The 12,360-nt window shown below is 60.5% G+C and overlaps 1 protein-coding gene across 1 annotated transcript in view; it reads right to left on the bottom strand.

Annotated features, from left to right (window-relative positions):
- The window catches only part of LRP5 (LDL receptor related protein 5), a 75,328-nt gene that overhangs the window by 28,465 nt on the left and 34,503 nt on the right, over window positions 1-12,360 (bottom strand). Inside the window, exons 6-7 of the mRNA XM_087822049.1 lie at window positions 2,575-2,971; window positions 1,136-1,307 (exon numbers count right to left, since the gene is read on the bottom strand). Coding sequence (XP_087678175.1) covers window positions 1,136-1,307; window positions 2,575-2,971 — 569 coding nt within the window. The remainder of the gene's footprint in view (window positions 1-1,135; window positions 1,308-2,574; window positions 2,972-12,360) is intronic.

The following is a 12,360-nucleotide window of genomic DNA, read 5'->3' as shown; positions in this document are numbered from 1 at the left end:
CCCCACAGCGCCCCCTCCCCGGGGAGGATGCCGGGAACAGGTGAGGCAGGCAGGCAGCTTCTCCCTTACACTGCGGACCGACCGGGGTGCTGGCTGGTACCACAGCGTGGGTCTCACCCCGGGGTGGGCTCCACAGGACGCCAATTAGCAAAGCCCGCTCAGGGGCAGCACAGGGGGCCCCCGGATCACACCCGAGACGCGGAGCTGAGTTTCAAAAGTCCGGACAACTGCGGCACAGCGGGCTCTGGGCACCATCACCCACGTGCCCGCGGACTAACTTCCCGCTCGGCCAGGACCCGACGAAGGCGGGGCGCTCTGGTTCTGCATCGGAGCTGTCGCCCTAGGACGCCTCCCATGCCTAGCACACTAGTGGCCTTTACTCCACGAGGTTGGAGCTACATCCTTTCCTTGAAGCGTCAGCGCTGATTAAAAGCACCAACCGCAAAAGCCACAGAGGAAAATACCATCAAACACAAGACACCCTAACCAACCGAAACACACACAGGCTAAGACGGGGTCCTGATGACAGGGGATCCTGCAGTGGCTTCTGTTGAAAGGGAGCCGATAAAAACGCAACATCCAGACCCTGGGCCCTCGGGCCAGGATGAAAGCGACACAATGAATGAAAAGCAGGTCTCAGCAGGCCTCCGGCAGACAGATCGTATTTCCAGCTCATCAGAAAATCTCAAGCCTCTGTTCCCAGGCAGCAAACACACCAGACAAGGCAAATTTGTCGAGCAGGAAAGACTTTTGGTCCTCTTGCTGGAAAGTACAGGGCAAAATCGCCGGGCCCAGCGGCAAGGCCAGCTGCCGGGGCCCCATCTCAGCAAGTCCCTGTACCCCATGGACCTCAGCTTCTCCACCTGGAACTGAGGGGAGCAGCCAAGGTCCCCCAGGGAACTTAACCAAACAAAGAACAACAGCCGGGACCCAACCTGGGGCAACTACATCAGAACCGGGAGGCCCTGGGCCCAGGTGTGGATCCTGAAAGCAGCGCCCCACAGGAGATGCCGACGGGCAGCCCAGCGCAAGCCCGCGATTAGACCACCCCCTTTCACCACGAGCGGGGCACTGCCGGCCTCCCCGGAAGGCAGACCGCAGGCTGTGTGGGTGTCCGCGCGGAACTCTGGCTCACCTCGATTTTGTCCGTCTTGGCGTCTCCCCAGTAGAGCTTCCCCTCCTGCAGGTCCAGGGCCAAGCCGTTGGGCCAGCCAAGGGACGTGTTCACCAGGACGCGTCGCTCCTGCCCGTCGAGGTTGGCGCACTCAATTTTGGGGTTTTCCCCCCAGTCTGTCCAGTACATGAGGCTGGAGAAGAAACACATGTCGGTGACAGTGTCTGTCCTGTCCCTGCTGCATCCCTAGAGCCCAACGCATCACATGGGAGGAGCTTGAGAAATTATGGCTAAAGGGACAGACGAGCACCAAGGCCCGTGTGCAGGACCAGGGACTCCACAGGAACAGGGGCGTCCGCGATGCTCGGGGACCCTGGACTCGAAGAGGCCAGCCGTCTCGTCGCCCACCCAGCAGGCCAGCGGGGGGAGCAGACGCCCTGACGGGGGACCTGGGGGACCTGGGGGCCAGGGGTGAGGCCGAGCACTGAGAGGGAGGGGGAGACAGAGTGGGAGCTTCTCCAAGGAGTGGAGGGGCTCCCTTGTGCAAAGCAAGTGACATGTTCTTTGTGCCCCCGAGAAGCAAAACTGGACCCTGCGGTGGCAGCTCCAGGGCAGAGGGTTCGGCACTCGGACAACCTGCCTGAGCTGTGCCCTGACCCTCCCATCCTAACACCTGGCTGCCAGCCCCATTTCCCCGGGGGCCTCAGACTCCAAACGAGAAGGGACCTTGGAGTCTGCTTCCCCCCACCCCCATCACAGGGGAGGACAGTGAGGCCACGGAGGCCGTCACGCGACAGGGCCGTTCATGGCTGGCAGAGCGGATGGACAGCAACCCCCGAGCCACAGTCCCTACCCTGGAGCTGGCCGGCAGCACCTCTGCCTCCTTGCCCCTTACACCCCAGGGACCCGCTTCTCACCCTCACCCACCCTCCTCGGGGACAGTCCTGCCCTCGGCAGCTGACACAGAGCAGCGTCCGGCTACCAGCCCCACCTTGAGCAGGTCCCTGAACTTCTCTGGGCTTCAGCTTCCTCCGCCATACACCCTGCCCCACGGGGTGAGGGGGGAAGAAGGGATGTAACTACCGAAGCATGAAACGCCACCGCGACTAGCCCAGCAATCGCCCTGAGGAACGTTCCACTTTGCAGACACAGAGCTGAAGCCCAGGGAGGAAATGACTTGCCCAAGGTCTCTAGAGCTTTCTGTGCATAGATACAACAGCCTGTGTCAAAGCCTCTCAAAGTCTGGCCCAGGACCAGCAGAACCATCTCTTGAGAGCTTCTTAGAAATGCAAGTGCTTGGGGCCCACCCAGGCCTCTCGAGAGAACTCTGGCAGCAGGGCCCAGCCACGTGAGTTTTAAGGAGCCCTCCTCCAAGGGACAACTGGGTAAAAGAAATTTCTAGAACTCCTGTTCTGCCTGTCAGCCCAGCCAGGTGGGGAGGCCCACCCGCCCAGCCTCACCCCATCACCGGGTGCAGCGCGATGGCACGGGGCTCGTCCAGGTCCTCAGACACCAGGATCTTGCGGGAGGTGCCATTGAGGCGTGTCACCTCGATGCGGTCTGTGCCCGTGTCAGTCCAGTAGAGGTTCCGGGCCACCCAGTCAACCGCGATGCCGTCGGGGTCGTTGATCTCAGTGTTGACCAGCGTCTGTGCCCCTGACCCGTCCAGGTACGCCCTGCGGATGGCCCGCACTTCATCGTCCGTCCAGTAGACGTAACCCTCCAGCGGGTCGTAGTCGATGGCGATGGCGTGCCGGATGTCGTCGACCTGCAGGAGGATGTCGGTGAAGTCCGGCGTGTCCAGTGAGATCCTCCGCAGGTCCGTCCGCCGCGCCAGCAGCAGCACCTCCTCGGCCCCTGTGGACACACAAGCAGTGGGGTGAGAGGCCAGCGGCGGGACAAGAGACGGGGCCCGGGGTGGGCACAACAGGGGAGGGGCTCAGCAGGTCCCCAGGGGCTTCCTTGAAATGGCAGGAAATGTTAGGTAACTTTCACTAGATCTTCCTACACAGTCACCAGTTCATCCTCATAGGAGCTCTACAAGGCTGGCACTATTTGTATCACCATATTACAGATGAAAAAACTGGCACAGAGAGGTTAAGCAACCCGTCAAAAGCCACACAGCTATCTGGTTTCAACCACTGCACAGTATAAGAGCTGCCTCATACTCGGTCCCCCTGCAAGCCCCCTCCTGGGGGCTGCTCAAAGCAGTTCCAATTATAAGTCCTACCTGGGCACTAGGCTCCAGACCCCACTGGCTGGTCTTACACCTCAAAGCACCCCCTGGGCCCCACCTTCCCTACACGCTCACCCTTTGTGGCTCAGCTCAAGTGCCGCTTCTTCCCCAAGGCCCTCCCAGCCCACAAGGCAGCTTCATGTCCCACAACCACACCCATCATCGCTCAGTCCGACTCCTTCCCAGGTGACCGCCTCACGGACAAGGGTGAGCACCTGGGGACAGGCACCCAGGCTTCCCCTTTGTCACCCAGCAATATTCACATCTGACTCTGTCCTGGATGCTCCCTGCTGAAGCTCATCACAGCTTCCAGCAGAAGGGCACATGGAGCCTCATGTGGACTCGGGGACCCTGGGGTGCCCCCAACCCTGACCTGAACACCTCGGGAGGCTGCTGGGTCAGCACGTGGCCCTCGACCCAGAGCTGGATCATCATTCACTCGTTCATTCTGGCCCTTTCTGGTCTCAAGGACCCACAAAACCAAGAAGATTAGGCCCAGAGACCACTTCTGGCACTTTGGGGCCACTTACCTGGTTTGGTGCAAGGCCCAGAATGGGGAAGGACCCCCCTGAAGTCACACAGCATCACAGGACATAGAGAGGGACAGAACCTGCCTGGCACCTCCCTCACGCTCAGGCCCCCAAGCCCAGCTGACTATCCAGCCTCCTCAGCGCCTGGTCAAGCCACAGACGTCTCCTGCACCCCAGTGCCGGCTTCTTGCCACAAGGGCCGAGCCCTGGGACCAGTTCCCTGTATTTCAAATAAGGGCAGGAATCTGGTCCCCATTCTCCGGCTCCAAGGCCCAGAGTTCATACTCTGATTCCTCCACCAGAGGGCGCACACGCGACAGCAGCAGCCTCATGAACCCAGGGCCCGGACACCCAGGCAGGCCCTGGGAAAGGGAGGCCGGCTGGCAAGGCTGGCAAGGCTGGCAAGGTGCCCCAAGAGCCCGGCTACACTGGACACTTCTAAGATCCGAATTCAGATCTAGTTAGAGGTGTTCATGCAAGTTCTGATTCGGTGTGTGCGGAGGGAGAGGAGGGGAATTCTGAATTTCAACACACTGTCTTCCTCTGGGCTCCATTCCCAAAATGTTCTGTTGACATCTGACCTGCCCTTCAAGGCCCAGGTCACATGCCTCCCCCTACCCCCACCCCAGAAGCTGTTCCTGCCTCACTTCCCACGGATGGACTGACCCCACACTCACACTCTGTCAGCTCAGCTTGGGCATCACCCTTACTGGTTCATGGGGATCCTGGCACATGCCCCCTCACTCTCCACAGCCCAGCACAAGGCCAGACTCAGAGCAAGTGCCAGCATCCTAGAACAAGCAGGGAGAGGTCAGGGCAGAAACCTCCTGTGCTGCCTCTCTGTGCGACTCTGGGCAGGCCCCTAACCCTCTCTGGGCCTTGGTTTCCTCATTTATAGGGAAGAATCAGCCCAACCTGATGGCATATGAGTCCCTGTCCAGCTCTGACATCAAGGAGACCATAAACCAAACTCCACAGAAGGTTCTGGCTTCATCTGCCACCAGGGTGGAGGTGAGGAGCCCCTTGCCCCCCAGGTCACGGCCAGAAAGAGCCCCGTCCCAGAAGGCATCTGAAAAACTTTCCAAAGAGGCTGTCAGGCTCCCAGGGGAAGGTAGGGCAGCCTCACTGCGCAAGACGTAAGAGTGTATGTCAAACTCCACTTGGCCTCAAGTAGCACTTCAACCACAACCCCACTGAAAACACTGGTCCCGATGGAAACCGACACTCGGTCCCAAAACACAGTTTGAGCCTGTTTTGCCTACCCCTGTTCCCATGACCCTCCAGACACAATCACCGAAAACAGCACAATCCGCACACAGCCCCTGAGGTACGATTATGCCCCATTTTGCTGATGAAGAACCTGATGCAGCCCTGGCCAGTGTGGCTCAGTGGTTAGAGCACCGGCCCGTGCACTGAAGGGTCGCAGGTTCGATTCCTGGGCAGGGCACATTCCCAGGTTGCAGGTTCAATCCCCAGTCAGAGTGCGTGTGGGAGGCATCCGATCAATGTGTCTCCCTCACATCGATGTTTCTCTCTCCGTTGCTTCCATTCTCTCTCAAAAAAAAACCCAAAAACAACGCAAAATAAAATATCCTCGGGTAAAAATTAACAACAACAACAAAAAAAGAGGACCTGGTGCACAGAGAGGTTAAGCTTCTGCCCAAGGGCACACAGCAAGTGGGAAAATAAAGTCCAATGAACACTTCGATCCCTGGAACTGGCACACGCCGAAAGCCCAAGGCTGATGTACTGCCCAGCCAGCTTGGTCACCCCACCACTACCTTTGTTGGGACCTACTTTCAGCCAGACCCTGGACCAGGTGCTGGGGTTGGGGGTGGAAAAAACACATGCAGATCCGTCCCCCTGGTGCTCCTGGGGTCACAGGTGATTCAGTGCCAGGAAGGAAAGTTGGGATGCGGGGGCAGCTAGGATGGGGGAGCTGGCCTCCAGCCCCGAGAGCTGCCGGGATTCACACGGCTGTGACCATCAGCAGATTCCTGTGACCATCAGCAGATTCCTGCAGCAGAGCGGCCAGGGCTCCGTGTGCCTGGCCCCAGCCCTCCACTAACCAGGTCAACACAAAGCCTCAAGCACACTCCCCAGCAGGGAGCCCATTACCAGTGTCCCTTAGAACGCAGCCTCTGTGGCTGAAGCAGTGATTAAATGCTGTGATAAATTAGTGGGTGATAACTGACTCCAAACAGGGGGTCTCCCACACCCCTCCGGCTGCAGGGCCTTTGAGGTTCTTATCTGAGCTTTGCTGAGAAAAGCGAGAAAAACATGAAGACCAGGAGACGGGGAGGGAGCCACAGCTCCGCCTGTTTTCCCTAAGGTCTGAGGAGGCCGTGCCCAGCAGGGAGGCAGCGGGGCGCTCGGTCCAGGGCCAGGCCAGTGTGGGCAAGGCTTCGCCCACAGGTGACCCCCAACGTTGCCTGTAGCAAGGTCAGAGCAGTGACCCTCGTCCCGGGCCACCTGGGGTGGGTGCAGAGCACTGTGCAGGGGCCACGAGGCGGAGAGGCCGACCCCTCCCTGGAACCAGACACAAAGCCCGAGGAGGAGTTTGTTTAAACACCAGGGAAGTAAACTGTTTAGAAGCTAACAGTTTGGCCAAGTGGTTTTCCTTGGGGTTGTCTAAACAAATAGCCTGCCTCACAGCACTGCCAAGGAAAGTGAAACCTTCCCCTCGCTGGCTGGGCAGCAGTCCCCAGAGCCTCCTCCGGGGTGGAGGGGGGCTCCTGACCACACCCCTTCCTCCCTGCACACGCACACGCACACACACACACGCACACGCACACGCACACACGCACACGCACACACACACACACACACACGCACACACACAAGCAAGCAAGCAAGCAAGAAGCCAGCATCTCTGCCTCTGGGCCGGGCACAGGCCACCAGCACAGGCCAGGCAGGGCATGGCCTTCCTGGCAGAGGAGCAGACCTGAGGGATGGCCGCATGTAACGGGCCTGTCCAGTTCAACCCCCTCCCTCCCGGCCAACATCCACCCCGGCCAAGCCGCCCTGCACCACAGGCGCTGTCCCTGTGCCAAGCCCGGATCACACACAGGTGAGACGCAGAGGGGGCGGCCGTCACACACCAGCCTGGGGGCCAGAAGCGACCCGTCACGGGGCCGGCAGGCCGGGCTCTCTGCAGGCGGCAGGGGACGACCTCTCCTACCTCTTCCAGCTTCGGCCGGTCGCTGGCGACCCCGCCCCCCCCCACTCCTGGGCTTGCGGCTGCATCCCTCCCATCTCCGCCTCCGTTTTCACACAGCCCCCTCCTGTGTCTGTGTCTTACTTTCCCTCTTACAAGGTCACCAGTCACTGGATTGAGGGCCCACCTTCACCCCATATGACTGTATCTTAACTAGGTTCCATCTACAAAGACCCTCTTTCCAAGTGAGGTCACCTTCACAAGTTCCTGGGGGACACAACAGGCGGGGAGTGGAGTGTGGAAGGAAAGGTCCCAGGGAAGGTCCAAGGGCACGAGCTCCGGGAAGAAGGAACAGCAGGGAGGCCGGAGCGCAGGGCCTCCTGCGGCTGGGTGGGCAGGAGGGGGCTGACCTCTCAGTGCCCACAATGGGCCGATCTGAGCTCTCAGGCCGGGTGCCCGCCGAGAGCCTGGGATGCTGGGGCAGCTCTGCCTCTGTCCTGCCTTCAGGGAAGCCTGGTGCTCACAGCCCGCTGAGCCCAGCCACGGGACAGACAGGCCACCCGGAAATAAAAGCCCGGCAGGAAGCCCGTGCAAGTGTCCACCGTAGTTATCCCTGGATGACCCCAGGTCCTCCTCTCAGTCTCTGGCAGGGGCCTGCACATGGTCTCTGCTTCGGGGGCCTGGACTGTCCCCGTCACAACCACTCCACGCGTTGGTCACAGCACTGAAGCCACCATGGGCAATGATGCGTAAGCCAAAGTGTGCAATGAACCCCCTCCCTGGACACCGAGTCCCATCCCTCCCCCGCCACAAAACATTCTCCTTGGGGATTTTTTTTTCCAACCACGTAAAACATGTCAAAACCATTCTTAACTAACGAGCTGCATACCAGCAGGGCCCAAGCCCTCTGGCCACAGGAGGTGTGCAACCCTCATGTGAAAAGTAGGTGTGACTGTGACAATATTCGAGAGTAAATCCTGGTGACGGGGGCTGTGAAGAGGGAGGGTGGCTGCCGAGAAACTGCCGACACAACCACTCAACTTCCCTGTGGAGCTCAAACCGCTCTCAGAATCAGAGCTTAGAAGCCGTACACGGTGCGTGAGGCGCGGGCAGGCGCCGGGTGCGGGCACTGCGCGGGCACAGCACCAGGCTCTGGGGCAGCCCCGCAGTGGGTCGGGGCACGGCGCCCCGCACGCAACGTGACCCAACCCCGCAGAGCCGGACCCGGACCCGGACCGCGCACGGAAAAGAGGTGACCGAGAAACACGCCGGGACACGAACAGCGGCCATCTCCAGGTGGCAAAATAATGGTGGTTTTTATTTTCTCCATTACTTTTTATGATGTTTTCCTTTCTATAGTGAAAACAAATGTTACTTTATAACAAGAAAAAAACCAAGACTTTAAAACACGGGTGGGTGCGCAAGTTTATCCTTGGAGGATCTGGGGGTCGGGGGGGCGGGTCTGGACTCTCGGGACAGGGCTTTCTCCCTGGGCGACCCCGGAATGAACGAGCCAGCCCTCCATTAAACTGCCCCTCGGGGACAATTTATGTGGCCTCCAGGTTCTGAGCCATGTGGGAGAGAAGAGAGACAGGAGGGGGAAGGAATGGGCAGGGAACCCAAAGCCCCCAAAGCCCCCACAGCCAAGCAGAGGCTGCTAGCAGGTCGCCAGAGTGGGGGAGCCTGAAAGGTCCTCACGGTTAATCTCCTCCACACCCCGGCGTGGGAAACGGAATTTTTGCGATGAGCAAAGTAACAGTACATCCCAGGGTATGGACGGACCACATGGGCCCAGCGAAAGAGGCAGGGCCCCCCCCCCGTCACCCCAGCAGACAGAGTGGACGTCACCATGGGCCCCGATGAACCAAGGGCATGGCCCGCCTTGGGCCCAGCACAACTTCTTCTACTGGGTTCTTTTCATGCTGGGGACGGACACAGGGAACAGCCTCTCCACCTCCCGGACACCCCACCAGGCCTGCTCCCAGCTCCAGTGTCTCCTTCAGCCCTGACTCCCTCCAGCTGCCCTCACAGTGGGCAGAGGTGACTTGGGCCACCTACCAGGCCTGGAGCCGAGTGGAAAAAGCCGGGTCCCGGCCCAGGCTCCCGTCCACCCTGCAGAGTCTAAGGCCATAAACAGCTTCACAGCAGGCAGGCAGCCGGCTTATTTTTGTTTTTTAGCAATTGATAGAGTTTCTCTACTGCCCCCTGGGGTAAGTGGTTGGACAAAAGCTAAAACCGCAGCCCGGCATCCTGGCCCAGGAAACCGTGCCGAGTGACCGCAGGGTCACAAGGCACAGAGGAAGTGGCCGGGCCGGGCGCTGGCTCCACTGGAAACCTGAGGCCCGAGCAGCTGTCCACCCGCAGGGCCCACCCCAGGCCTCCCGGCGAGCACGGAGGGAGCCTGCAGCCGCCAGGAGTGGCCAGGCAGGTGCTGAATCGCATGAAAATGCCGCATCTCAGGCTCGAAGGTGGCTGAGCATCGGCGGTTCACATGGCTCAATGCAAGTGCACCGCACTTCACAGTTTATAAGGAGCCAGCAGAGAAGTGACCGTGTTTGACCCTTCCAGGTCCACGAGACACGAAGATCCTGCGTTCTGATGGGGTGACAGCCACTCTGTGCAGGGCCGAGGCCAGACTCAGGTGCCCCAATTCCCACCAAATCACGTCCCCTGGGGGAGCAAAGAGGGGACAGGAAAGGTCTCCCTTGGTGCAGTCACCTGAGTCATTCCCACTCTACCGGCAAACGCTCTTGGAGGCAGTTAACCAACTTTCCCAGCACTTCTCCTGGGCCTGACGTTGGTCCCATGAGAAGCCAAAATCCCTTGCTTTCTCCCTCCCTCCCAGGGTGGCGGGGGGGGTGTGTGTGTAAATGGAGGTCCAGAGCCAAGGGAAAGGGCGCTCTGGGCAGCGGGCACAGCACAGGCGAAGGGTGGGTGGGTCGGAAGGGGCAAACAATCCATTTCTATTGGAACAGGAGGTAAAGGGCGGAAAAGACCCTCCTGGTCTCTCTCTGATGACAAGCCAGCAGGCCAAGGCATCAGTCCAGCTCTACAGGGCTCAGGTCACCACCCCAGGGCATGTGGAATTGGAGGGACAGACGCACAAGGGCACGGTCAGCGGGACTGAGACACGGAACGTGCGGCCGTCACCCAATCCAGAGAGAGCACAAGGGGAACGCACCTCAGCGGGGCTGGGCAGCCGGGGACGTCCCCTGGGCAGCCTGGGGCTCCGCCAGGACTCGGACCCTGCGGGCCCAGAACCGGACTCCAAAGCGAGGGGGGACATCTGAGCTCTGGTTGTCTAGGGCTAGGCTGAAGCTGGCCTGGGGCTGCCAGAGCAAGGGGAACACCAGACGGGCTCGGGGGATGGGACCAGCACTGGGGGGGGGGGCGCAGAGAGCCAGCGGGACCAGGAGGGGGTGCTGCTGGGTCTTATCCCCCAGCCCTGGGATGAGTCTTGTCTTTCTAAGAACAGCGCGCTCTCCTCTCCTCTTTCACTTCACTTAAAAGTTGGTTTTCAGGCTCAGACACCAGCGAGCACGTGCTGTGTGGTTCCATTTCTATGACGTCCCGGAATAAGCAAAACTAATCCCGGGTGACGGGAGTCAGGACGGTGGCTGCCCGCGGAGCTGGCGGGTGGGGGGCGGGAAGGCTCCGCGTCCGGGTGCGCGGAGGTCACGCAGGTTTACACGACTGTCAGGAGGCTCAAACGCACACTCCGTCTGTGCCCCTCGCTGCCTGGAAGTCAAACCTCGGTTCCCAACAACACGCAAGCCACCGCCCGGGCTTGTCACACCGCTTCCTGGGACTGTGCAATCCGACTTCCTCGCTGTTGAAAATTCACGGCCCACGGCTGCGAACAGCAGCTGCCTCCTGTTTGCAGAGTCAACGCCAGTCACGGCCCGGCGGCGGCCCCGGCGGGCCACAAGGGCCTCCTTTCTCTTCCCTTTGACCTACTTCCCTGATAAGTGACAAGGCGGCCAGACTGGGAACAAATGCGCCCCTTATTCCTCAGTCCTGAGCCCCGGCTAATCCGCCTGGACAGACGGATGGATGTGAGGGGCTCTGAGACGTCAGCCAGTTGTCAGTCTGCCCGTCAGGCCCAACAGTGACGCCTCTGTTCCCCCACCACCACCTCAGCCGGCCACATCCCCGCCGTCTTTTTGTTTCCTGTCCCTGCAAACATCTGTTAAAACTACTTCTTGGCGAGGTGGGGCAGGCGGCCCCGTAAATCACAACATCGAAGCCTCCCGCCCGCCCGGACAGCTCGGGCCTGGGTGGGGGACGGGAAACCCGTCCCAGGGTAGCCGGGGCCGGCGATGAAGCCACAGGGCCTGGACACGCCCACGAGCCACCTGCCCAGGTCATTCAGGCCTGGAGCGGAGGGCGGGGTACACTGCCCAGAAGCCCCCCAGCGATGAGAAATGCATGGGGACAAAAGTCAAAACAACATGGGCACGTCACCACAAAGAGATGGCCGCTGAGAGGGCTGGAGCAAGGGAAACAGCAGGCTTCCTTGGACGGTGGTGGTAACTCCCAAATAAGGCCCCGCTACTGCTGTTTTTAGCCCATTCCACATAATTGGAAAAACATGGGGAAAACCAAAGCCAGCTGGGCGCCTCAGCCGAGCGGCTGCTGCAGGGGGCGGGGAGGCAGAGCGGGAGGCCGGCGGGGCTGGGATCGCCGCCGGGCCCGGAGGCTCCTTGCGTGCTGGCCGCCCCGGGACAAGAGTCACGGGGCTCCCCCCAGTCTCCCCAAGCCCTGGGGCCACCTGCTGTGACCTCCTTCCTAGTCCCAACCCTCAGGACCCTCATCAGGGCCAGCTGAGGAGGGGCTGGGGACCTGAGACAATGCACCCCGAGTCCAACGAAGGGAGTCCCGGGTCTCAAGCCCGGTCTGCGTGGGCCCCACACAGGCATCGTGGACAGCACTCAACCTGCAGCTTCTCATCCGACTGCCCCGTCGTGCCGAGGGAGGGGTTACTCTGCTCTACCCATTTCACTGGCAGGCAAACCGCAGCCCAGAGGCCTGCCGTGACCAGCCCCACTGCACTGGCGCTGGGCAGTGAGACAGCCGCCCCCGGCCCGCCCTCCGGCTCTGCCATCAGCAGCCACTCGACAGGGTGCAGTGCTGTTTTCTTCCGTTTGCCTTTGTGTTACCAGGTACTATCTCAGCAGATTTCCACAATCGGTACCCAGGCACATCGTCAGCACTCAAAAGTCCACATTCTACATAAAACTTATGTCCTGGGATACAGAACTGCACACGCCAGGGGACAGTGGCCAACTGGACAGCCCCACGTGCAAGAAAAACAAGCAGGTGC

The sequence above is a fragment of the Miniopterus natalensis genome, chromosome 11 (genome assembly GCF_054644295.1).
Source record: "Miniopterus natalensis isolate mMinNat1 chromosome 11, mMinNat1.hap1, whole genome shotgun sequence".
In the NCBI taxonomy this organism is placed as follows: domain Eukaryota; kingdom Metazoa; phylum Chordata; class Mammalia; order Chiroptera; family Miniopteridae; genus Miniopterus; species Miniopterus natalensis.
This window is presented reverse-complemented; position numbering and strand designations above follow the sequence as displayed.